Genomic DNA, 24,983 nt, shown 5'->3' with positions numbered 1-24,983 from the left:
CACCCTTTCCAGCATTTATTGCTTGTAGACTTTTGGATAGCAGCCATTCTGATTGGCATGAAATGGTACCTCATTGTGGTTCTGATTTGCATTTCTCTGATAATGAGTGATGTTGAGCATCTTTTCATGTGTTTGTCAGCAATCTATATGTCTTCTTTGGAGAAATGTCTGTTTAGTTCTTTGGCCCATTTATTGATTGGGTCATTTATTTTTCTGGAATTGAGCTGCAGGAGTTGCTTGTATATTTTTGAGATTAATTCTTTGTTAGTTGCTTCGTTTGCTATTATTTTCTCCCATTCTGAAGGCTGTCTTTTCACCTCGCTTATAGTTTCCTTTATTTTTTTAAAGAAGTTTTATATACAGGAAACAAAAAAAAACCTATTTAAGTGTTATTCGAAAGCACAAATGAATATTTATCAAGCATAAACTTACTTTTTAAACAGTATCTTAATTCTCATAAAAATCCCATAACTTTAGTATCATTATCCATAATTTTGCAGAAGAGGAAACTAAGGCTCAGAAAGCCTAAATTATTTGCCAAAGTGACAGTACTGGGATTTAAAATTGAAAATACTTGTTCTAAGGCCAGTGCTTTTTCCAATGAACCATGCTGCGTCCCACAAGAGAACATTTTCACATACCACCTGCTAGTTCAATTAAGAGATGGTAATTAAACAATTCTCCACTCCTGACAATAATATTTAAGCTACTGGTATTTTAAAGAAATTAATATCAACAGCTTTTTATCTGCTGGAAGATACTATACCTTATATAATTTATATATATTTATACCTGATATAATTTATAATATATAAAAATATAAATTATAATTATAGCTTATAATTATACAATTATAAGCTATTTCAAAAAGAAAAGATTCAATATGAGTTAAATGGTTTTTCAAAGCATGGCTAATTACTTTATCTATTAATGGGATATGGAGCATTAAAGTGTTGTTCAGTGGCCAATATACTTATAAAAACATTCAACTTGACAAGTAATCAAAGAAATATAATTCTAGTAACAATGATACATTGATAAAATTGACCAAAAAAAATGCTTCAACAGTATCAGTAACAGCCAGCTTGAGTAAAAAGTGAAATTTTCAGGCATTTTAGGAGAGAATGTTAAAATTTTCTGTAGGCCAATTGATAATATTTACAATTTAAAATATATGTCATTTTGTGTGTGTGTGTGTGTGTGTGTGTGTGTTAGTCACTCAGTCATGTCCAATTCTTTGTGATCCCATGGACTGTAGCCCACCAGGCTCCTATGTCCATGGAATTCTTCAAGCAAGAATCCTGGAGTGGGTTGCCATTTCCTTCTCCAATATGTCATTGTAGACCTAGTAATTCTTTACCTAGGAATGAATGCTAAGGAAATAATCACAATATGTGTAAGAAGATTTAGCTGCAGGGTTGCTTATCTTAGAATTACTTATAATGGCAAAAAAAGAAAAAATTAATAAAGAAAAGGGAGCTGAAATAAACCTAGATCTTAAGAAATTAGGTTAATGATTTTTAATAATTTTTTTTTTTTTTAAAAACTACCAGTTTCAATATTTATAGGCCAGGAGACCCTGAACAAGTCCATTGAACTCTTTCAATTTCTTCAAAAAGATGGTAACAATAAGAGTACCAGTTTCACAGGAGGTAGTTTAAGAATGAAACAAAACAATCTTGAGACCACAATATAGAGACCACAGTACAGAGCCTCGTGTAAGTATGCTGCCTATCGGTAATACACTCAATGTAAGGAAGATGGATGTAAAATCTGAATCCCTAGGTCTATAACTTACTAATGATTGCGCAAATTATGTGTCTCCTTGTATCTCAGTTTTCATATCTACAAAATGAGAACAATCCCATCAAGGACTGTGAGTTCTCAACAAATTTTGCCTATTTTATTATTAGCATTCATATTAGTAGTTAACTATTAGAATAAAAATATATTTTTATAATTAATTATACACCCACTCTGCGTTGCTTACTGTTTTTAGGGATGATACATAATACCTACTGTGTAGGCTGTGTTACATTATGTTGGTTTTCCTGGAGTTAGTTGTTCTATTCCAGTGTGTATAATCTCACTAGTGAAAATTTCACAAATAATATAATCATAAACTAAAATTCTATTACAATTTACAGGCAACATTTCCAAGAGATATAACAGCTCTAAATCCATTAATGAAGCTTTCCAAGCAACAAAATTATTTTATTATAACTTCTTTTTTCCCTTCTAAACACCTTTCCCACCAACAAATGACAAGGAGAACAATTCTTTCTAAATCTCCTCCAACACACCCTTAATATAAGATTCAGAGAGACTCAAAACCTTTCAAATCCAAAAGACACATTGATTTTCAATGTTTGGAGGGCATAAAACAAGAAAAAGAACTAAAGAAAGGAGGAAATAAGGACGATAAATTAAAGAATAAAATTGTTACTGGAAAAATCTCTACTTGGTTCCCAACGAACAAAGTCTACTTCTACATTTTCAATACATGTGTATACAAGTTTGGAATTAAAGTCCCGGAGCCACGACTTGTTTCATCCTTGTAAACTCACATAGAATAAAATTTTGTATCTTGGGATCACTTCCCTATTCAAGAAATATACATGATTCCCTGAGAGACTCACACGTGCAGGAAGGAAGGGACTTCTGCAAGGGGTGTTTTCCTACCTTCACAGCTTCTCCAAGAGTTTGGTTTTTGTCAGCTTCCTCACTGGAATGTAATTCAAGTCTATAATTCAACTCCTGTAGTTGCTGTGCCTGCTCATTCAGTAGCATTTGAGCCTGCTGTTCCCGAAGTAACGCATTATTCAGTTCTTCACATGCACTTTCAAACTTCTCATGGGTGATCAATTTCTGAAAAAAAGAAAAAACACTTAATCATAAGCTAACTGCAGTATTGTTTATTTAATATTCAGTATTCTGTTTCCTAACATAAGAAGAATACAAACATCTATAAATGTCTGACACATGACAAAAGTATAATTCATTTTTCTTAATTTCCTAAACCAAGATAAAAACCATCACTCAGGTTTTGAAAGTACAACAGCTATACTGCCAAAGTTATCATTTTTAGTCCAACAAAATCTCAATAAGGACTGATGCTGAAGCTGAAGCCCCAATACTTTGGCCACCTAATGCGAACAGCCAGCTCACTGGAAAAGACCCTGATGCTGGGAAAGACTGAGGGCAGGAGGAGAAGCGGGCAACACAGGATGAGATGGTTGGATGGCATCACCAAACTCTGGGAGATAGTGAAGGACAGGGAAGCCTGGGGTGCTGCAGTCTATGGGGTCACAGAGAGTCAGATATGACTTAGCAACTGAACAACAACAAGCGTTTCAAGTTCTAAGTAAATCCATAACGCTCGGTTTAAATCTGGATACAAGAGCACTTTTTATAAATATACTGATTGTGAAAATTAAAGCTTTTAACAAGTTCCTGTGCTTTTAAAAGATTACCTAAAAGTCTGTGTTCAGTTTATGCTACCATTCAGGTTTCCCTGGTTAAACTACCCTCTCTTGGGAAGAGCCTTTACCACACCATACCTCTCTGACTCCCACCACTACTCACACTATCACACCATCTTCTTGTATTTTCTTCAACACCGTTATCATTATCTAAATTCATCTCATATAGTTATTCACTTTTTTATTGCCTGTCCACACCCTTTCACCAACCACACATTTAAGGACCTGAGCTCCAAGGGGCATAGACCTTCTTCAGCTTGCCCACCCACCACACAAAGGAGAGTCTGGGATTCAGTAGGTATCTGTTGAATAAAAGAATATGAATTCATTATAAACACCAGCCAATAAAAATCTGCACTGTAGTATACAATACAGCGTTTACAATATTATGACTGCTCTGGAATCACTGACAGGTCTAGACAGAGGTCATTCCTTAAGGGGTATGGAATCGAGGGCAGGACATACTTGTATTATCTCCTGTGAACAACATGTAAACAAATGAAAACTAGTTACAACAAATGCCAAGAGACATCTTGATCCTGAAGTACAAAGAACAGAAATGTTTCACAAATGATGGGTAACCTGAGAAATATGTAGAAAACTGAAAGAAACCCATGCAGGTCTCTTAATCACACTAAGTGTATATACGTCTATTTAAGACTGACAACTTCCATTGTTCAGTTGAAAAGAATCTGAAGTGTCAGCTTTTTAACATCCCTCTATTCCCTAAGGCCACAGCACTTCTCCGGGTCTTGTGAAAAAATAGTTTTGTACTTCTACCTTTACTTGTCACACTGCTTTAAATTATTGCTCCTTGCCATCAGAACATTCTGCTCTTTACAATCCACTTGGCCTCTATAAATGACAGTCTTCATCATTTTGCAAGACTTCTTCCCACTTCTCCAAAATGCCTCCTTTACCTAAAAACTTAGCTAACTTTAGCCCCTCTCTTGTCCACGTATCCCTCCCAGAGATTGGCTCAATTCGGTTCACTCTTCTGTGAACAAATAGGGTCAAACAAGTATAGCAATGCCGAATAAGAAAGAGATAGTGTGTGAAAGCAGTTGTACGGAGCTGCTGCTACTGCTAAGTCACTTCAGTCGTGTCTGACTCTGTGCGACCCCACAGACGGCAGCCCACCAGGCTCCCCCGTCCCTGGGATTCTCCAGGCAAGAACACTGGAGTGGGCCGCCATTTCCTTCTCCAATGCATGAAAGTGAAAAGTGAAAATGAAGTCGCCCAGTCATGTCTGACTCTTAATGACCCCATGGACTGCAGCCCACCAGGCTCCTCTGTCCATGGGATTTTCCAGGCAGGAGTACTAGAGTGGGGTGCCATCGCCTTCTCCACGTGTGGAGCTAAGAATATCTAAAAAAGAAAAAGATAATGGGAGTTAGCTTTCAAAGAACAAGTGTCAGTAGATGAACATGGTATTCCAAAACAATACAAGTACTGAAACACTTTCAGCAGGTATGATGTATCCCTCTACGTTTCAACTTTAGACTAAGTTGAAGAAACTACTCTGTTTGCCTCCTACACACTTTGACTAAATTAAATGAAAGATGATGGTTTGAGGCACACTCCCCAATTTTTTAAGAGGAAAATAACATTTTGCCATTTATACAGTTTAGTATAATAATCCTTTATTAATATAGCTAGATATGAACATTAACCACTATAGTGAAGTGGTTAAAAGTTTGAGTTTTAGAGTCAGAATTATGAGCTTCAAATCCCATAATTTCCACATACTGTGTGACTTAGAGCAAGTTACTTAGCTGTTCTGTATCCTACATCCTTTACCTGTTTAAAAAAAAAAAAAAAAAAGGATAAAAGTACTATTGAACTATTATTGACATGAGAGGACTAAATGAATCAGTTAGGGTCAGTACCTGATGCATGATAGTCAATATGATCATAAAATGTTAGAAATCATCACAATGTTAAACTACATAATTGTATGCCAAATATAAAAAATTTCATATCTCATTCCTTCAATTATTACTTCAATTAATCCTATTTTTATTTCTACACTTCAGTGAAAGTAATTCACACTAAACATTTCTTGGTGCACATGCTTTGCATTTTCTGCAAACAAGTTACTCGACTAAAGTTTATTTGCTCTAGCAGTTAGCCATATCATTTCCTATGTTTCAGTCACAGTCATGTTTTAACAGGGCTATGAGCTCTGCTGACAGACAATCAGTACTCCTTTAAGCATCTGATGTAACTTTTTTTTTCTCAGTTTTCTTTACTGAGATGATTTTAATGATTCTGTGCTTTTTATTTAATTAACATATAACATTGCTTAAGTTTAGGATGTATGACATATTGATTTTAAACACATCTAAACTGCAAAACAATTACCACTGCAGCATTAGCTACTCTATCAAGTCACATAATTATTATTTCATTTTGTGATGAGAACATTTAAGTTCTAATCTCTTAGCAAGTTTGAAGTGTATTGTTGCTGCTGCTACTGCTAAGTCACTTGAGTCGTGTCCGACTCTGTGCGACCCCATAGACGGCAGCCCACCAGGCTCCCCCGTCCCTGGGATTCTCCAGGCAAGAACACTGGAGTGGGTTGCCATTTCCTTCTCCAATGCAGGAAAGTGAAAAGTGAAAGTGAAGTCGCTTAGTCGTGTCTGACTCTTAGGGACCCTATGGACTGCAGCCCGCCAGGCTCCTCTGTTCATGGGATTTTCCAGGCAAGAGTACTGGAGTCAGGTGCCATTGCCTTCTCCGGAAGTGTATTGTTAGGGCATTTTTTTAAAATTTTTATTTTATTTTTAAACCTTACAATATTGTATTGGTTCTGCCATATATCAAAATGAATCCGCCACAGGCATACATGTGTTCCCCATCCTGAACCCTCCTCCCTCCTCCCTCCCCATACCGTCCCTCTGGGTCGTCCCAGTGCACCAGCCCCAAGCATCCAGTATCGTGCATCGAACCTGGACTGGCAACTTGTTTCATATATGATATTATACATATTTCAATGCCATTCTCCCAAATCATCCCACCCTCTCCCTCTCCCACAGAGTCCAAAAGACTGTTCTATACATCAGTGTCTCTTTTGCTGTCTCGTATACAGGGTTATTGTTACCATCTTTCTAAATTCCATATATATGTTAGGGCATTTTAGTTTTCAATTAGCAATAATCGCGCCTCGGATAAACCTCATTGGCTACGATACTGCCACTGCACAAAGCTATGTTAGGGCATTTTAGAAGGGAAGTTTTCTAAAGAAATTCTATTGAGGGGACTAATTTATCTGAAAAATATAAAAAATTAATAAAAACAAACATGCATTTGCTCTCTGACATTTTATATACATATTATATGTATACAAAACATATTTAATGTCAGAGAAGCACTTACCGAAGCAACGGTTTTAAAATCAGATATACTTACAGACTGCTTAAATTCATTTAATTGCATTTGGAGACCCTGGGTTTTGTCAAGCTCCTTCTTCATTTCATTCAGATTCCGTTTCAGTTCTGTGACCTCTAAGCGCAGTGAGCGACGCTCCACTTCTGCTGCATGCAGCCTTTGTGTGAATCCAAATATTTGCTTCTGTAATGATGCTGTGCTTTTCTGTTGTCAAACAAGAACAATTTTACAAGAAGGCACTACAGATTTTCTAAGAGGTCCACAGCAATGACCATTTTACCAAGTTAAATGTAACCTGGAATACACAGATAACAATATCAGCTCTTACTAAAACTTGTTTAAGTGAAAGCTTTATTTTTTATGTGACCAATAATGTGCCTTACATGAAATGAACAACTGAAGGAAAGAAATAATCTAGATGGCTAGAAAATGTAATAATCAATTAATTCCTACACAATTCTGTTGTAGCATACTTAGAGAGAACAGTATATTCAGAACTCATGCCAGAACTTTTGTAGTTTGATATTACTGACACTTATTTGGAGGTGCTTTCATTTATCATATTAAATGATTACATGAAATCTAAAAGAATTTGCATATACTTGTGTGCAACTAATTTAGGCTACAAATAAACTTGATTTTGAATTAAATTTACAAGTTCTAAAATCCCTATTTAATGAAATTGCATACATACCAAAATGGGCACATGGCCTTGCAGGCCATATTTCAGGGCCGATGTGTTTACTTTATGAAGTCCACGGGCCAGCCTCTGAACCAGGGAGTCTTTTTCTACATATGTAATGCTCCTGTTGTTATGCAAAGGCATACTGTCCATTGCCAGACTAATTTTATCCATGAGTTTTGCGAAAGAATTCTTGGCTGCCCCTATAAGTAAATGCCCACAAATTCTGGAATTTGGATCTTCAAAAGAAAAAGAAAAAAGGCACAGAAAAACGGGACTTGTCGCATGTTCATTTCACAATACTGCCAACCACAACATAATGAAAATGTTTTCTCAATTATATAATTCCTATTAACCAATAGCAATCCATTCAAGAAGCTCTGATACTAATTTTCACTGAGTAGGAAACAGCTCACCTACTAAATAATGTATCTAAAGAAAATCTGCATGTATTTACAGTATTCCTTCATACTAAGCACTATGACACTAAAAAGTCATCATCAATCTTTTGTTCTAAAACCTAACAAATTCATCTTCTATTTATAGCTGCTGAAGCTTATTACCTTAATGTCACACTATTTGTATTATCAGAAAAGAAAATATAATTTGCCTTATTCCAAGGCAATTAAAATTTTACAACTACCATTACTCATTTTCCCAGAGGATTTTGGCAATCATTCCTCTCATATAATGGACTTAAGGTCCCAGCATATCCAACATGACCTGCTAGCTGCTAGATTCATCAGGTCTGTAATTAATAATTGTGTTTAACGCTGATAAATAAAATCGTCAGTGTTCTTTCTACTAATTGGTATTCCAGATAATGGTTAATAGGTTTACTTATGCCTTAATAAAAGTCGTGTAATTTAGTTTTCCCTCTGCTACGCAGGTCTTCATCTGTCATTACTTGTCTTACGATACTATCCATGTGAAATGGCAAACATGAAGAGACTGTTTAAATGAAGCAGTATACCACTCTACATTTCAAGCTCCTCTGCTGTTGGGAGTTCATTTAAATCTTGTCTACACATCAGAAGAGCAAAAAGAGCATTTGGCTAGTTTTCTCCAAGAGAAAAGTGTTTCCTAATTCTAAGAACACACATGGCTGGGCACTGGAGAGTAACGCTGACTGAGAAGCTGGCCCATCAGTGGTTTTCTATGTCAGAAACTGTCATCTCACAGAAGCCCTATGTTCAAAAATTTGAGCCTGTTTTCTTTCTTTATTCCTCAGTTTATGAAAAGAAAGATTAATTTTTAAATGTATGCCTCAGTTAGAATCAGAGAACCACACTGCTTAGAAGTTACATGTAAACTAGAAATTGTTAACTGGATAAAAGTATACAAGTCTTATAAAACATCTACATGGATAAAACATCCTCCATGTAGAACTGATTTCTTTCAGCTGTTGATGCTTCGGCTTCTAAGAACATAAGGAAGAGTAAGTTTAAAATATGTCCTCTGTCGTAAGTATGTTCTCTGAGAAGCCCATGGACAGAAGGCACACAAAGTATAATTACAATACTCAGTTCTTTTCAAAACAGATTCCTTAAATAAATCATGAATAAAAAAACTTAGTAGGTTTATGTAGAATAAACACATAATGCAGAACACTGTAAAGAGTTACAAAACTACAGGATGTATTTACCAGGTTAAATAATTGAATAAACAGTAAAATTTATGTATTATAACATTCAATATAACACATCAATTCCGATGTCTATATATGTACTCCCGGTTTCTCCAGCAAGCTTGCAACTCCTTCATTATTTTCATCTAGTAGACTTTTTTTGTCTTCACAGTGCCAGTCTAGCATATTTAGGTATTTTTAACAGGTTTGTTGGATTAAGTTATATTTCTTTTTGCTTCTATAGTAGCTGCAACAATGCTGAATACGAGAATGCATTCAATGATCCCAAGAGAAGTTGATTAACATTAGCTTTTATAGTACGTCAAAAGTTATTCTAAATAAAGGAGATAAAGGCTCATTGTTATAAGAAATTTTTAGGAATACAAAGGTAATAAACCTTTTACCCTTTAGAAGAAAAAACAACTATAATTAAATTTTAATGAATGGTAGGGGTTTTTTTCCTGTATCACAGCAATGTGTTGTGTAGACACTAACCACTCTGAAAGGTGAAATGAAGTGGCAAAATAATTTCACAAGGCATTCTTTTGAATTTTTAAGAAGTGGGAAAGAGGCATACACTCCAAGTTTCTGACTGCTACTTTCAATGAATTACAGAAAGCATATTATTTTATAAATGATTTATGCTTTGATGAATAAGAAGTGTTTTTACAATTTACTTCACATCATACAGTATAGAATACAATTAATTCAATATTAAACAAATGAAGAAACAAAAAAATCCTCCAGTGACATAGTAGTAGAATTATTTGTGTAATAATACAGAAATAAGAGGGAAAATAAAGTCACTGAAATTCCTCAGGTCTAAACCTGTCTGGACTGTTTAAAATGTTTGACTTGTTACATTTAACAAATTCTTGTTTATGCTAAATACATTTGTTCATCACTTTCCCCTAACAGCATAAGTCTTTCAAGAAAGAAGAGGACTCTATGTTCTGCAATTACCTTTTCCAACAGAAGGGGCAATATTGTACGACTAAGGTCAATATCCTCAAAAATCCATAGAGAATTGTTTCGACCACTAGTCTTAATGCTAATATGCGTGATATACAAGGAGTTCTTATAATTATATTTGAAACAAACACACACTCCCATATATGAACATAATGAGTTAATTTGTAAAAGAATATGAATGGGTATAGAACAAATGAAAAGATATGCAACCTAACAATCAAATTATAAATAAGGAATAACATAGAGCTTTCTTACCTCTTTCAAATTGATAAAGATGAAAAAGACTGTCAAAACTTTGTGTGCCAAAGATATAATGTGAAAATCAGAATTCTAAGTGCTGTTCATGGAAGTGTAATGCAAAGAAACTTTTATGAAAGGAAGACAGACTATAATTTCCAAATGTAAAACATGCAAGCTCATTTCTTAGGACTTAGCCAAGGAAATAATTGCACAAGTATAAAATGCTTTTATGTACAAATATGCTAATCACAGCACAGTTTATTATAATATTACTTAAAATAGTAAAAAAATATGAAAAAATGTCAATCTCCATCAATAGGGAATTCTCAGAGTAAATTATATACATATAAACAATAGAATAAGTGAAAAGTAAAAGTGTTAGTTGCTGAGTCATGTTCAACTCTTTGTGACCCCCATGGACTGTAGCCCACCAGGCTCCTCTGTTCATGGAATTCTCCAGGCAAGAATAATGGAGTAGTATGTGATCAGATATAATTAATGAAGTACACTTATCTTACTGACATAGAAAGAAATTTATTATCCACTGAATGGAAAAAAAATTATAATGAGACATGATTATATGATTTCCTCATATACAGCTGCAGGTGTTGGTATGTATATATGTTTACACACATGTCTGGAAGATTTGTAGAAATCATTCAAGTGTTAAGAATGATAGGGATAGCCTTTTGGGTGATTTTTATTTCTTCTGTGCAAGTTTCTATACTGTGTCAAGTTTTTCTATCAGGCACAAACACTTTTCCAGAAATAACACAAATATTTTGAGAAGCACTGCACACTGGGACTTCCCCGTGGCCCGGTGGTTACGACTCCACACTTCCACTGCATGGGGTACAGGCATGGTCCCTGGATGAAGAACTAAGAGCCCACATGCCACAGGGTGCAACCAAAATAAATAAAGCTTAAAAAAAAAAGCACTGTATAACTGCCTTCCTCATTCATTCATTAAACAGTTAGTGATAGACCAACTCATATGTATGAGGATACTGTGCTAAGCAATGTGGAGATGGGATCTATAACACCGATTAAAAATCAGTAGCTTTTGTTTCTATCAGTACTATTTATAAATAATACTATAGATATAAATGACCAATAACAGGAGTACTCAAAAACATACCTTGACTTAGACAAATGCTATTGTGGGGAATGATTATCAAAAGCAGGGGGTTATTGGTCATTTTGGTCCCATATACCCCTTTGGTAGCCTGATAAAACCTATGGATCCCCTTCTTATAATATTACTTTTAAACATGTTAAGTCAAAGTATATAGAATTACAATGAAAGCAAATTTTATTAAAATGCAGTTATCAAATGATTTTAAGGTTCATGAGACCCAACCTGTCAATTCTTCAGGAAATCAGTCCCGAATATTCATTGGAAGGACTGATGCTAAAGCTGAAGCTCTGATATTTTGGCCACCTTATGCAAAGAACTGACTCACTGGAAAAGACCCGGATGCTGGGAATGACTGAAGGTGGGAGGAGAAGGGGACAACAGAGGATGAGGTGGCTGGATGGCATCACCGATGTGATGGACTTGAGTTTGAGTAAACTCCGGGAGATAGTGATCGACAGGGAAGCCTGGCGTGCTGCAGTACATGGGGTCACAGAGAGTCAGACACAACTGAGTGACTGAACTGAACTGAATGTATTATATATAAGATAATATATTTAAAATATAGACTAATTAAAATTAATATTTTTAAATAGCATGTGAAAGTTGTTGCTTAGCCATCCTAAGAACCTTGACCTATGAGCTAATCTTTATGAAGGCATTAAACATGTCAGGCTCGCATCAGTTTTTAATATTTAGAAGTGATGAAAATCCTAACCCACAGAATATACTGCTACAAATATAATTAAAGTTCCTATAGTTCACTTTACAAGGCAGAGGTAGGCATTTTTCAAAAAATATTAGAATACACCAAGGCTTTCAAATTCTTAACATATATATAAAATACATAACCAACAGTGACTAACTGTATAACACAAGGAACTATACTCAGTATTTTGTAATAATCTATAAGGAAAAAAATCTGATAAATAATATATATATATGTATAACTGAATCTATTTGCTATAAATCTGAAACTAATATAACACTGTAAATCAACTATACTTCAATGAAAATTTTTAAGAATCTATTGTGGAAAGTTTTTGTTCAAAATTCAGTGAGTTCATCTTTGGCTAGGTCAATCTATTCAATAAATTTAATCACAAAGTTAAAAAGATTGTGAATCTATGATTCGGGTTAGATGCTATGAAGACAGAAGGAACTTAACACTTTTGAAAGAGTTCTGAAATGTTTCCAGGTGCTTACAGGTTGCTCTTTCAAAGAAGTAACAGAATTTTTTACTTAGGGAATCCTGGAAAGCAAAACAGAATGAAGAACACAGAAGCTCCACTGGATGGAGGAACAACCACTAGGCTTGGTGCCGTCCTGGTATGTGGTCAGCTGCACGGCATCAGTATCCAGCTATACACAGAGACTGATAACAAACCATGTGTGTGAAAGTCTATTACTGAGCACCAAAGGATGAGCGTAAACAATATCTAGAGATAGTTGTAACAATTATATTATAATTTTAAAGTAGCTGTGATTTTAATTAGCAACTAAGTCACCATGCTGTTAATATTATCATGGTCCGTCATCACCATGCATAACTGAAGGAAATGTTGAAGTTCATTAATGGTTAGTAAACCAAGATGTAATTATTTTTCATTCACGTCCATCAACACTCCCCCTCTGAATTCTATCCATAGAACACTTTGAGAAAGGTTCTGTGAACCCCAGATTAAAGAATATGCGTGCAATTCAGGAGACTTGGGCGCAGTCCCTGTGTCAGGAAGACCCCCCGACTGGAGTGGCTACCCACTGCAGTATTCTGGAATTCTGTGGACAGAGGAGGATGGTGGCCTACAGTCCCTGGGGTCGCAAAGAGTAAGACACGACGGAGCGACTGACACACCTTATCTAATAAATATACTACTCAATCATAAATCTTCATCCTTGAGCCTCTACCTTTCCATCAGCTTAAATAGTAAGGAAGCTACATCCCTGGACTACTTCACTCTAAAAACTATTATAATATGCTCTCAGTTTTCACTGAAGATAAGTAACACTAGCAAGAAAAAAACTTCTGTATCTTCATGAAGCAGCTTTTAAAGATATAAACTGTGATGTTATTCAATACTTCCAATATGATAATCCATGTAATAAATTCCTCTTAGGGTCTAGTAGCAAAAAAAAATAGTTTGCTCTGCATGTTTGGAGACATAACAGAGCGTCCTATATCTGGGGAACAGCAAGCAGCTCAGTTTAGCTCAACTGTAGGTTTATTAATGAGAGTGCAGAGAGGTGAAACCATACAAAAAAAATGAGAATCAGAGCGAGAAGGGTTTTGTATACCAAGCTAAAGAGCTGATTCCTAAAGTAAGAAATGAAGACTAATACTGCTGTTGATACAAAGACATGTGCCAAACCAAGCACCGCCAGCACGCAATAACTCATTTAAACCCTTACAACAGCCAATGAGATTACACAATTATTAGTCATTGAAAATAAGTCATGAAAAAAGAACAACAAAAATGGTGCATAGGACGATCTGGTCATATTGAAATATACACAGAATTTGAAAGAAGTACACACAAATATTAATCATACTCTCAGAGAGGGATTACAAGAAGCTATCTTCACTTAAAGTGATATTTTATAAATACCTGTATGCTGCCATAACTTTTTTCTGGAACAAGGTGGGGGTTAAAAATATTTTTAATACACATGTATTATTTTAGAATAGATCTGAGAAGAAATTTTTTCTTTTGTTCTTTTGCAAAAAAATATTAAAAGAACAATTGTGCTGCTTTGTTAGATAGTATCTGGATATTCAATCAAATTTTCTATGGCTCCTAAAAGTTTCCACAAACTATCTGTAAGTTGCAAAAATATGTTAAAGCTTCATATATGTTTCTTAAAATAATTTTGACCTTGTAAATTATTTTAACTAATAAATATACACTATGGAACTGTGACCCTGGAATTTGACATGGTCACGAACACTTCCAAAGATAAATTATTCATTCCAAAGTGTTCTTATGCTTGGGGCTCATGCACTGGGATGACCCAGAGGGATGGTACGGGGAGGGAGGTGGGAGGGGGGTTCAGGATGGGGAGCACGTGTACACCCGTGGCAGATTCATGTTGATGTATGGCAAAGCCAATACAATATTGTAAAGTAATTAACCTCCAATTAAAATAAATAAATTTAAATTTTAAAAAAAGTGTTCTTAAAAACAGGCAAATAAATTTTAATTTAAAAAAACAAAATAACTGTTCATCATAAAATCCTTTCAAATTTTCTATATGCTTGAAAATTTTCAAAATGTTTGAAAAATACAAGAAAAGGCAAACATAATCATTTTTAAAGCCACAAAATACACGTTGGGAAGTTAAATGTAGCCTCCTTCAAAGGAGACACGAGTAGCTCAAGAGTTAAAAATGATCCCTGGTCAGACTGTACTTGTTTGAGATATGAATGACATTAGGTGTTTAACAAAATTCTGTAAATTACTTCTTCTCACACTTTACTGTGTATATAGACCATCTTTTTAGAACGCACATTCTGGCATGAGATTGTACTTCTAGCATATCACTGTTAATGCTGAGGTTGCTGGTCCACAGCCACACTTCGAGTGTGGCTCTTTGACCCTTCAACATGTCTCTTTGTACTCTTTGTTAGGATTCAATAAAGTCTTTAAGTTTTAAAATATAAACCAATAACTACTTGCTAATACAAATATCTTTACTTGCCATTTTGAACTTCCTAATATGAAACCTCAATGTTGTGCCAAAGACAGCCTAGATTTCCGAGTTTTGAGTGGAAGAGCTGCTATGACCTCTACAAAGTTAACGTAGAGTATACAACAAAAGAAAGTTGTGAGTAGTGGTAGCAGGGGCATGTATATCTGAGTCACCTATCTTCTAGATAATTAAGATTCACTTATAATTGAAGTGTATAACAAAATGCATGAACATTCTATTCATAATCAGTTACACCTGTATTTATTCAGAGATATTTCAGAGCAAATCAGCACATTTGTTTATATGTTGAGAAATTCGGTCTGAACAAGTTACATAAAAAAGTTGAGCTATCTATAGGGTTCTTCAGTCCATTCCTATCATGATTGATATCCTAGCCCTTCAGTGGAAGTAACATTCTCCCCTGTTTGAGGTAAATGATCTCTTGCAGGCACACCATTTGGATACCTGGAAGAGGCAATTTATCTCAAGTGGGCAAACACTTTAATGAAGGCAAGAAGGTTGCCACCTGTCCAGTATTTACAGAGACAACATGGAAACTGGGGTCTTTGCCCACTGCCTATAAATACATTGTCAAAGTTTAAGAAGGCAGCAGGGCCAACTACCTTTAGCAACCACTTTACTTTCTGAGTAGTGAATTCAAGTCACCATTGTTGAACTTGCAGCTTCAAGAAAAGGTATACAGTAATATACAGGTTCCATTGAGACATCAGGATACAAAAAAAGAGATAAAATGACATTTATTGGAAAATGACATACACAAGGGACTTAGAAAGATGCATTTACTCTGAGTAACTATGAGCTAGGAACTTTCCTTGGCCAAATTTTACAGATACAGATAGTGAGAATGAAAAAGGATGAAGTGATTTTCCCAATGACACACATGCAGTAAGCAGTGGAACCCAGATTCAAATTTAGAATTCAGGTTCCTAATCAATATTCTATTATATATCCAACATGTTTAATTTTCTCTCCTATAAATAGTTAATAGTTTAATTCAGAACTCACTCTAAAAAAGATAAGCACCTAACTTTCTAAAAGAGTACTGAACTGATATATTTAAGCTTTGAACAAAGATAACAGGAGAAGCAATAGCTACTATTTAATATATTAGAAGTTACTACTTGGTATTGCCATACAGGTACTAGCTTTCCTAGAGCTAAAAAGAAAAAAAGTGAAAATGAATGAAATGATGCCATTTGCCACAACATGAATGGAGCTAGAGACTGCCATACTAACTAAGTCAGAAAGTCAAATATATGATATCGCTTATATGTGGAATCTAAAATATGATACAAATGAAATTACTTGCAAAATAGAAACAGACTCACTGACATAGAAAACAAACTTATGGTTAGTAAAGGGGGAGGGGGAGGGATAAACCAGGAGTTTTGGATAAGCAGACATCTGTCATGTCCCATTCTTTGCAACCCCATGGACTATCTGTCCATGGATTCTCCAGGCTAGAATACTGGAGTGGGTAGCTGTTCCCTTCTCCAGGGGATCTTCCCAATCCAGGGATCAAACCCAGGTCTTCAGCATTACAGGTGGTTTTTTGTACCAACTGAGCTACCAGGGAAACCCAGATATGAACTACTATATATATATAAGAGAGAAACAACAAAGATCTACTTTATAGCACAGAGAACTGTACTCAATATTCTATAATAAACACTAAAGAATATGAAAAAGAGTATATATTTGTGTGTGTATATATATATATATGAATCACTTTGCTATGTACCAGAAACTAACACAATCAGTTCAGTGCAGTTACTCAGTTGTGTCCGACCCTTCATGACCCCATGAATTGCAGCATGCCAGGTTTCCCTGTCCATCACCAACTCCCGGAGTCTACTCAAACTCATGTCCATTGAGTCAGTGATGCCATCCAGCCATCTCATCCTCTGTCGTCCCCTTCTCCTCCTGCCCCCAATCCCTCCCAGCATCAGGGTCTTTTCCAATGAGTCAACTCTTCACATGAGGTGGCCAAAGTATTGGAGTTTCAGCTTCAACATCAGTCCTTCTAATGAACACCCAGGACTCATCTCCTTTAGGATGGACTGGTTGGATCTCCTTGCAGTCCAAGGGACTCTCAAGAGTCTTCTCCAACACCACAGTTCAAAAGCATCAATTCTTCGGCGCTCAGCCTTCTTCACAGTCCAACTCTCACATCCATACATGACCACAGGAAAAACCATAGCCTTGACTAGACGGACCTTTGTTGGCAAAGTAATGTCTCTGCTTTTCGATATGCTATCTAGGTTGGTGATAACTTTCCTTCCAAGGAGTAAGTGTCTTTTAATTTTAGGGCTGCAGTCACCATCTGCCATGATTTTGGAGCCCAAAAAAATAAAGTCTGACACTGTTTCCCCATCTATTTCCCATGAAGTGATGGGACTGGATGCCATAACTAACACAATACTGTTAATAAAAAAGTGACAGTGATGCCATCAATACATAGACCTGACAAGTAATATGATTTAAATTTTTAGCATGTTCTTCAGAAAGAAAAATAAAGAGGGAACAAAGAAAAAGAGTTATAAGAAATATTCTCTTTCATTTCCGAATTTTCACATGTCCTAAGTAGACTTTCCCAAGATTCTGCCATTTCAGAGTCCCACATGGCTGAAAGAATCAAGATACAACTCACAGTATTAGATGATTCAAGGGACAAAGAATCGATTACAAATCAAAGCTGAACTGATATTCTTGATACCTGGCCTAGGATGAAAACATCCTACTGTAAATTGGTTAAACAGCTGATGGAACGTCCAACTGATATATATTACCCAGATATCACAATCACTCTCTAGAAGAATATTACCAGAAACAAATAATGGAATAGCATGTGAGCAACTTGCTTGCAAACCATTCAGAAAATATAATTCTCTGTTGTGTACCTGCAACTATCCTATAAGTCTGAGGCTGTTTCAAAATAATTTTTAAATGAAGACATTAAAAAGCATGCAGCCTATGATATCATTTATATCACTTATCAGTCTGTTAGTGGGTGGATGAGTGGGTGGAAAACTCCAAGAGATGGAACGGAGGAAGGAAGAGTGAGTGGATAGAGAGAAAGAAATTTTTTCTTACTCCTTATATGTATACTAATTTATAACAAAACCATGTTTTAACAATTGGAACTGTAAGGGATGTGTAAATAGCCTTGAAATTTTAAGATAAACTAATGTATTTTCAATTGAAATTTACATTTTTATGAAATTTCATTATTAATTAATGCAATAAATCTAAATAAAGACCAATATTTGAACTAAGAAAAGTTAGTAAAATAGAAAACAAAGACAAGTAAGTGCTTTACAAATTAACTCATTTAGTCCTCTAAACAATTCTGAGAAGAGTAATTCTATTCCCACTTTACAAGTAAAGAAACTGGGGGAACAAGACAAGGGTGCCCACTTTCACCATTACTATTCAACATAGTTTTGGGAGTTTGGGCCACAGCAATCAGAGCAGAAAAAGAAATAAAAGGAATCCAAATTGGAAAAGAAGAAGTAAAACTCTCACTATTTGCAGATGACATGATCCTCTACATAGAAAACCCTAAAGACTCCACCAGAAAATTACTAGAACTATCAATGACTATAGTAAAGTTGCAGGATATAAAATCAACACACAGAAATCCCTTGCATTCCTATACACTAATAATGAGAAAACAGAAAGAGAAATTAAGGAAACAATTCCATTCACCATTGCAACAGAAAGAATAAAATACTTAGGAATATATCTACCTAAAGAAACTAAAGACCTATATATAGAAAAAACTATAAAACACTGGTGAAAGAAATCAAAGAGGACACTAATAGATGGAGAAATATACCATGTTCATGGATTGGAAGAATCAATATAGTGAAAATGAGTATACTACCCAAAGCAATTTATAGATTCAATGCAATCCCTATCAAGCTACCAACAGTATTCTTCACAGAGCTAGAACAAATAATTTCACAATTTGTATGGAAACACAAAAACCTCCAGAATAGCCAAAGCGATCTTGAGGAAGAAGAATGGAACTGGAGGAATCAACCTACCTGACTTCAGGCTCTACTACAAAGCCACAGTTATCAAGACAGTATGGTACTGGCACAAAGACAGAAATATAGACCAATGGAACAAAATAGAAAGCCCAGAGATAAATCCACGCACATATGGACACCTTATCTTTGACAAAGGAGGCAAGAATATACAATGGATTAAAGACAATCTCTTTAACAAGTGGTGCTGGGAAATCTGGTCAACCACTTGTAAAAGAATGAAACTAGAACACTTTCTAACACCATACACAAAAATAAACTCAAAATGGATTAAAGATCTAAACGTAAGACCAGAAACTATAAAACTCTTAGAGGAGAACATAGGCAAAACATTCTCTGACATACATCACAGCAGGATCCTCTATGACCCACCTCCCAGAATATTGGAAATAAAAGCAAAAACAAACAAATGGGACCTAATTAACCTTAAAAGCTTCTGCACATCAAAGGAAACTATTAGCAAGGTGAAAAGACAGCCTTCAGAATGGGAGAAAATAATAGCAAATGAAGCAACTGACAAACAACTAATCTCAAAAATATACAAGCAACTCCTACAGCTCAACTCCAGAAAAATAAATGACCCAATCAAAAAATGGGCCAAAGAACTAAATAGACATTTCTCCAAAGAAGACATACAGATGGCTAACAAACACATGAAAAGATGCTCAACATCACTCATTATCAGAGAAATGCAAATCAAAATCACTATGAGGTACCATTTCACACCAGTCAGAATGGCTGCGATCCAAAAGTCTACAAATAATAAATGCTGGAGAGGGTGTGGAGAAAAGGGAACCCTCTTACACTGTTGGTGGGAATGCAAACTAGTACAGCCACTATGGAGAACAGTGTGGAGATTCCTTAAAAAACTGGAAATAGAACTGCCTTATGATCCAGCAATCCCACTGCTGGGCATACACACTGAGGAAACCAGAAGGGAAAGAGACACGTGTACCCCAATGTTCATCGCAGCACTGTTTATAATAGCCAGGACATGGAAGCAACCTAGATGTCCATCAGCAGATGAATGGATAAGAAAGCTGTGGTACATATACACAATGGAGTATTACTCAGCCATTAAAAAGAATACATTTGAATCAGTTCTAATGAGGTGGATGAAACTGGAGCCTATTATACAGAGTGAAGTAAGCCAGAAGGAAAAACACCAATACAGTATACTAATGCATATATATGGAATTTAGAAAGATGGTAACAATAACCCGGTGTACGAGACAGCAAAAGAGACACTGATGTACAGAACAGTCTTATGGACTCTGTTGGAGAGGGAGAGGGTGGGAGGATTTGGGAGAATGACATTGAAACATGTAAAATATCATGTAAGAAACAAGCTGCCAGTCCAGGTTCGATGCACGATACTGGATGCTTGGGGCTAGTGCACTGGGACGACCCAGAGGGATGGTATGGGGAGGGAGGAGGGAGGAGGGTTCAGGATGGGGAACACATGTATACCTGTGGCAGATTCATTTTGATATTTGGCAAAACTAATACAATTATGTAAAGTTTAAAAATAAAATAAAATTTAAAAAATAAATAAATAAATAAATAAAAAAAAAGAAACTGGGAACAGAGAGTTTAAACAACTTGTCCATGTCACATGGTGAGCATGAGTCAGTACTCAAAGTCAGGAAGAATACATACTTAACCCTACACCATGTTGCCTCCACTGTATAATAGCACTTAAGCAATTTTAGAACAGAAAATTAATAATTAGTAGTTTAAAAAATGTATACTGGAGACATGCATGTGTTCATGTTCATTAACACGAGACGCTGCTTTCATGCTGAGATGGGGGTAAGGGAACAACAATTTTTTAGCACCCACTATACACCAGGTACCATACAAAATGTTCAGCAACCGTTATCATATTAATTCCTCATAACAACTGGGAAGACAGTATTATCTTCATTTATAGGTAAAGACTGTGAGGCCTGGTAAAGTTAAGTAACTTGCCCAACTTCACACAACTTATAACTAGAAAGAATGAATATAATATCAAGGTTCACATTGATAATTTTTGTACTAGTTCAGTAACAATTATCTGCCTGGGCCATATCCTTTCTAATATTCTTCAGTACTTTGATACATCTATTATTTTCCCTCTCTAAGCAACCCTCATTTTTCTCTTCTCTAAGCAGTGTTCTTTTAAAAAGTGTTAATTTATATATCTATTTAACTTTTGGCTGTGCTGGGTCTTCAGTGCTGTGTGGGCCCCCTCTAGTTTCAGAGAGTGGGGGCCACTCTCTAGCTGTAGTGCGCAGGCTTCTCACTGCAGTGGTGTCTCGCTGCGAAGCACGGGCTCAAGGGCAGGCGGGCTTGAGGGCAGTAGTTGCAGCGTGAGGGCTCAGCAGTTGCAGCTCCCAAGCTCTAGCGCACAGGCTCAGTTGTGGCACACAGGTCTAAATGCTCCATGACATGTGGGATCCTTCCGTATCAGGGATCGAATCCATGTCTTCCGCACTGGCAGGCAGATTCTCCAACACTGAGCCACCAGGGAAGGCCCCAAGTAGTGTTCTTTATCCAACAACATTTAAACCTTCCCTAAAATAAGTTTTCTTGAACTTGCTATTTCTTTTTTTTTTGAATAGTCATAACAGTTTATCATTGCAGCCAAAATCTATAATAAGCCTAAATGTCCATTACCCAGAGAACAGATACATAAATTCATACATGTAGTATATTTATACAATGAAACATAATACAGCAAAATTTTAAAACTGCAAACAATAAGTGAATAAATCTCACAGACACTATGTAATAGAAGCCAGATATAATGGGTACTTATTTATGTACCCAAGTAGTGTTCTTTATGCAACAACATTTAAACCTTCCCTAAAATAAGTTTTCTTGAACTTGCTATTTCCTCCAGCTAGAGGTATACCAGGTTCTAACATCAAAGGCAGCTAGTTCCTGAAAGCAGGCACGCACTTACAATCACCATTCTTGGTCTACCTTCCACTTGATAGTTCTTACCTATACTTATTGCTACCAATAGTCTTAAAATATATTTATGTACACTTTTATTTCAGACTCCAAATCCAGTATGTTGAGGTTTTGCCAATATATTAAAATATGCATATTTCTTACCAACATTTATGGCAAAATCTAAAAACAATCTTTAAATCATAAATTTTGTACTATAGGAGCCTAGGTTTAGAAGCTTGAAATCATAATAAATGATCCATATTTACACAGAAGAATTGTTTAAAGAATTAAAATAAATCCCAAATTATTTCATTAATACATTTTCTTACACAGTCAAGTATTAAGAAGTCTGCTATACTTTTTTTTTTTTTTTACTATTAATGTGGCTGAAATGACCATAATTAGTTCAATGACATAACTTAAGCAGTAGGTAACTGTATGTTACTCTTTTAGTGCAGAGAAATCAGTTTTCATTAAAACTTTCACATAAACAAGTCACACAATCTGCCACAAGAAAATAAACTTGAATTTTAGACCTTTGGAAATTGCTGGTTCTTGGTGGTGTCATCTAGTGGAAAAGAGCAGACTATTCAAATTAACTCTAGGTGGTGCAGTGGTAAAGAATCCACTTGCCAATGCAGCAGACACAAGACACAGGTTCAATCCCTGGGTCAGGAAGATCTTCTGGAAGAGGAAATGGCAACCCACTCCAGTACTCTTGCCTGAAAAACCCCATTAGCAGCAGAGCCTGGTGGACTACAGTCCATAGGGTCGCCAAGAGTTGGACACAATTGAGCGCACACACACACAATTAAACAAACAAACAAAAGAACACACTGCCATATGAGAGAGGAAAATTTTCTACTGATTCACTTATTATTCAACTGTCTGAAATTCACAGCCAGAAACAAAAGGAATACTAAAACATTTGAAAGAACGTTACCAGCAATTCTTAATAAAAAAGCTAAAAGGTGGATGTATTCACCATTTCTCCACAAAGACAAAATAATACATCAAAAATTGCATTAATTCACTACTTCATTAAATATAGATTTAATCATCTCTCTGTATCTGAATAAAAGAAAGATAAAAACAAATACATTTTCTTCTTTGAAGGTTTATCAGAATTTGTACCAAAAGGCATTCCTGAACATTTACTTTTGTATTTTCCAAGGACATAAAAAAGGGAATCATACCTGTTTTACTAATAGCGTCCTGTACTTCAGCCATGGAACTGATTATTGCAACAAGAAGGTCAGTACTGGTGAGCCAACTGAGAGCTTGCAAACAACGTAACTGCTCCTTTTGATGTTCTACAAAAATAGAAAAAATCTGTTATGCAATGCTACAAAAAAGTATTAAAATTCATTTAAAAATTATGAGAGTGTTTAGCTATTTAAGAAATAGAACAAAAATTGTACACAGAACTTTACCTAGTATGCTGCTGCTGCTGCTAAGTTGCGTCAGTCATGTCCGACGTGTGTGTGACCCGATAGACGGCAGCCCACCAGGCTCTCCCGTCCCTGGGATTCTCCAGGCAAGAACACTGGAGTGGGTTGCCATTTCCTTCTCCAATGCATGAAAGTGAAGTCGCTCAGTCGTGTCCGACTCTTAGCGACCCCATGGACTACAGCCTACCAGGCTCCTCCATCCATGGGATTTTTCAGGCAAGAGTACTGGAGTGGGGTGCCATTGCCTTCACCATGGAGAAGTCTATAATAAATGTTAGATTTATTGACTCTATTTATATATATATAAATAGTAATGGTAACTGACATCATAAAAAAAGAGAAGAAAACTTTCTTTAGTTCTACTTATATTATTTAATAGCTTACTTTTGAAAAGTTAAAAATTGAAATAATTGTTGCCTCAGAATAGTCACACATTGTAGGACTGACACATAAACACTACTATGTGTAAAATACTACGTGCAAAATATGTTCCAAGATGCTTGCTCCTTGCAAGAAAAATTATGACTAACCTAGACAGCATATTAAAAAGCAGAGACATTACTTTGCCAATAAAGGTCTGTCTAGTCAAAACTACGGTTTTTCCAGTAGTCATGTATGGATGTGAGAGTTGGACTATAAGGAAAGCTGAGCACCAAAGAACTGATTCTTTTGAACTGTGGTGTTGGGAGAAGTCTCTTGAGAGTCCTGTGGACAGCAAGGAGATCCAAGCAGTCCATCCTAAAGGAAATCAGTCCTGAATATTCATTGGAAGGACTGATGCTGAAGCTGAAACTCCAATCCTTTGGCCACCCGATGCAAAGAGCTGACTCATTTGAAAAGACCCTGATGCTGGGAAAGATTGAAGGCAGGAGGAGAAGTGGACACAGAGGATGACATGACTGGATGGCATCACCGACTCGATGGACATGAGTTTGAGTATACTCCAGGAGTTGGTGATGGACAGGGAGACCTGGCATGTTGCAGTCCATGGGGTAGCAAAGAGTGGGACACAACTGAGTGACTGAACTGAACTGACTGATGTGCAAAAGAGTTAGCTAGTGGGAACCTGCTGTACAGTGCAGGGAGCTCAGCTCAGTGCTCTGTGGCTACCTAGACCGGTGAGATCAGTGGGTAGGAGGGAAGTCCAAGAGGCAGAGGATTTATGTATACATATAGCGATTCACAGAAGAAACTAACACAACATTGTAAAGCAACCATACCACGATTAAAAAAAAAAAAAGGAAGAGTCAAGCATTCAAAAAGACGTTTGCTGTAAACTCACATTTGCTCCATTTGTATTC

General features: G+C 36.0%; 1 protein-coding gene and 1 pseudogene across 1 annotated transcript in view; both read right to left on the bottom strand.

Moving 5' to 3' along the window:
* Positions 1 to 24,983, bottom strand: part of CCDC171 (coiled-coil domain containing 171) — a 338,272-nt gene that overhangs the window by 175,169 nt on the left and 138,120 nt on the right. The window contains 4 exon segments of the mRNA XM_070375929.1: positions 2,683 to 2,868; positions 6,894 to 7,076; positions 7,567 to 7,793; positions 23,428 to 23,544. Of these exon segments, the coding sequence (XP_070232030.1) occupies positions 2,683 to 2,868; positions 6,894 to 7,076; positions 7,567 to 7,793; positions 23,428 to 23,544 (713 nt within the window).
* On the bottom strand, positions 6,578 to 6,692 carry LOC138989052 (U4 spliceosomal RNA; annotated as a pseudogene).

Source organism: Bos mutus, chromosome 8 (assembly GCF_027580195.1).
Source record: "Bos mutus isolate GX-2022 chromosome 8, NWIPB_WYAK_1.1, whole genome shotgun sequence".
Taxonomy (NCBI): domain Eukaryota; kingdom Metazoa; phylum Chordata; class Mammalia; order Artiodactyla; family Bovidae; genus Bos; species Bos mutus.
This window is presented reverse-complemented; position numbering and strand designations above follow the sequence as displayed.